General features: G+C 54.4%; 1 protein-coding gene across 1 annotated transcript in view; it reads right to left on the bottom strand.

Moving 5' to 3' along the window:
- The window catches only part of LOC102752733 (chromosome unknown open reading frame, human C16orf58), a 26,226-nt gene that overhangs the window by 8,041 nt on the left and 15,429 nt on the right, over nt 1-2,756 (bottom strand). Inside the window, exons 3-5 of the mRNA XM_015559674.1 lie at nt 1,949-1,994; nt 671-703; nt 480-585 (exon numbers count right to left, since the gene is read on the bottom strand). Of these exons, the coding sequence (XP_015415160.1) occupies nt 480-585; nt 671-703; nt 1,949-1,994 (185 nt within the window). The remainder of the gene's footprint in view (nt 1-479; nt 586-670; nt 704-1,948; nt 1,995-2,756) is intronic.

The raw sequence follows: 2,756 nt of genomic DNA, 5'->3' as shown, positions 1-2,756 counted from the left end.
CGGGAACAAATACAATATTTGTATTTGCATGTGGCCCACGGGCCATAGTTTGAGGACCCCTGATCTGGAGCTATAATTCTATAAATTTATTTAATTTCGTGGCTTTTGTCCAAAGACAGGAGGGCCCACATTCCGTGCCAAACATGCAGCTGGTATTCAATAACTATGTTCCTGAGAGAACGAAAGGCAGCCAGGGAGCTGGTCCCAAGATGCTGGCACAGGAGCGCCCTTCCTCTCCCAGCTCAGAGCTCCCTCACCGGTACCGCGGCTCCAGGTACCTCTGCAGACTGGGAGCCACCAGAGGCTGTGGCTGAAGAAGGACCAGAGTACGGCTGGGTCTGGGTAGGAGCATCTGAACCTGTTCACTTTTCTAGAAGTGCCCGGAACAAAGGGCTCAGGGCTCACGGTGGGCCCCAAGTGAGCCCACACGGCACCACTAAGGCAGGTGTCTTGGGTAGAGGAATGCCCCCGGTGAGTACCTTGGCCAGGTTGCTGATGCAGATGGTCATGGTGAAACAGATTGGTAATAGGGGGGCCATAATCTCGAGGAACATGGCTGTATCATTGAGAATGTCAGCAAAAAGCCTGGGGAAAGGGTCAGAGGTTAGAGGTCAGAGGTGAGAGACCTTCACAATAGAACACTCCCCTTCCCTTAGTCCCAGCTCCTCACCTCCACTGTTTGGCATTACAGTCCAGTTTGCTCCTGTTGGGGAGGAGAGGTTGGTTTGCAATTTGGATTCCAGACGAAAACACGTCCTGTGGGCAGTGCTGGCCCTCCTCAGGCCACGGTACGGTCTGAAGGGCTCGGGAAAACCCCCACCCAGCAGACATCTGTCCCAACACCCTGTCACTGCTGCCTGGAACGCCACCATTAGCTGGGAGGATCTCCGGTGGTCACTTAGTGCTCCCCCTTACTAACCCTGCACCCCACCCTCTGGGCCTCTGCCGAGAGAGGCTCTCCCTGGGTCCCTCTGCCGTCTCCTCCCCCTTCCTCCTGCTTTGAGGAGACCCAGCAAGAAGTCCACATATTTTGGACTGGCAAACACTATATTTAGTGTAGCCCTGCATTTGACAGCTCATCAGCCCCGAGAAGGGAGATGACTCCCCGGGGATCACATGGAGCGTGGGGGACAGGCCAGGTGAGAACCAGGTTCTGACATCCAGGCCAGGGTATTTCAGCTACACAGCACCACAGTGTCCACCTCTCTGCCGGGCAGTGACCCCTGGCCTATGCACACACCCCTGGGACCACTCCCCAGTGCAGGAGATGTTGCAGCCCCAGCACAGCTCAGAATCTGCAGCATTAGCCCTGACCCTTAACTTGAAATCTCCCAGAGGGAAAGGGAGCATCCTGGGTGGGGGATGGACACACATGGGGAACCCCTGACGGAACACATGTGCCTGGCCTAGGGCTCTGCCCAGTGAAGCAGCCTGCGGCTGCCACAGAGAATACAGCTCTAGGTTCAAGTCCCACCTCACTGCTACGAGCTGTGTGACATGGGAAACTTCCCTCTCTAGGTTTGCTTCACATCTGTGAAATGTACACATTCAGCCCTCCTCTAAAAAGTTATGAGGATTAGAGATGACATACAGGAGCTTGTGAGGCACGTTAGTTAATAGCAGCCCGTGTTCACTGGCACATATTATGTGCCACGCAATGTGCTAAGCACTGAGCATAAACTATCTCACTGCACCCCACAATCACAATTAACAGAAGACACTCAACACTCCTGAGGTTGCCCAGTACTGACCTAAGGAGGAAGCAGGCGGCACAAAACCTTTAATCCCTTCTAGATAAATGGTGATATGGATCCCGTGTCAGACAGGGATCCTGACGACTGGAAACTGGTAGGAGAGAGGTGGAGCTGAAAATACAGCCAGGGCTAAGACAGATATGACCACTGTGGGGAGAGTGGCCAGAGGTCTCTGACCTGGATGACAAACTCACCCCTTCCACCAGGCAAAGATGATGCGGCCCAGCATGCCAGTTGAATCTGGGGGAGAGAGGCGTTGGTGAGGAATGAGAAAAGCCTTGAGCCCGTGGGGCCTGGCAGACCCTGGCGCCTTGCGTCACTGTCCTTGGACGTGTAGCCTGGCACGGTAAGTTCTAGACAGACATAGCTGCAGGACGGGCAAAGCGCCTAGACTTAGCAGTTCTCAGTTACACCCAGAGAACGCTGTACCATGTGCACCACGGGCCAGGAAGAGTCTTTGTGGCATTGTTCATAACAACAAAAGCTGAGAAAACACAAATGCTCATTGGCGAAATGCACAGGTGAGTTCTGGCACATTCACTCAGTGGCACATCAGACAGCTTTTCGTGAAAAGCCGATGGACTGCAGCTACTCACATCAACACGGCTGACTCCTGGTAAAACCTGACATGAAAGTCAGCCATGAAGACTGTATACAGCACAGTATCTATACTAATAAAAGGGTAATATGCTAATTAGACCACGTCGACTGGCCATCTTCCGGACGTCCGACTTCCTTCCGGACAAAGCCATGGTGGTGGGGGCCGAGGCAGAGGCAGTTAGGGGCAATCAGGCTGGCAGGGGAGGGCTGTTGGGAGTGAGGTAAGGCCAGCAGGGGAGGGCAATGGGGGCAAGATAAGGCTTGCAAGGGAGGGGAGTTAGGGTTGTTTAGACAGGCAGAGGCAATTGGGGGCAAGATCAGGCCAGTAGGGGAGGGCAGTTAGGGGTGATCAGGCAGACAGGCAGAGAGGTTAGGGGCAATCAGGCAGGCAGGCGGGGGGGT

The sequence above is a fragment of the Myotis davidii genome, unplaced genomic scaffold (assembly GCF_000327345.1).
Source record: "Myotis davidii unplaced genomic scaffold, ASM32734v1 scaffold1754, whole genome shotgun sequence".
NCBI classification, from domain to species: domain Eukaryota; kingdom Metazoa; phylum Chordata; class Mammalia; order Chiroptera; family Vespertilionidae; genus Myotis; species Myotis davidii.
Note: the sequence above shows the minus strand (reverse complement) of the source record. Positions and strands in the feature narration are given on the sequence as shown.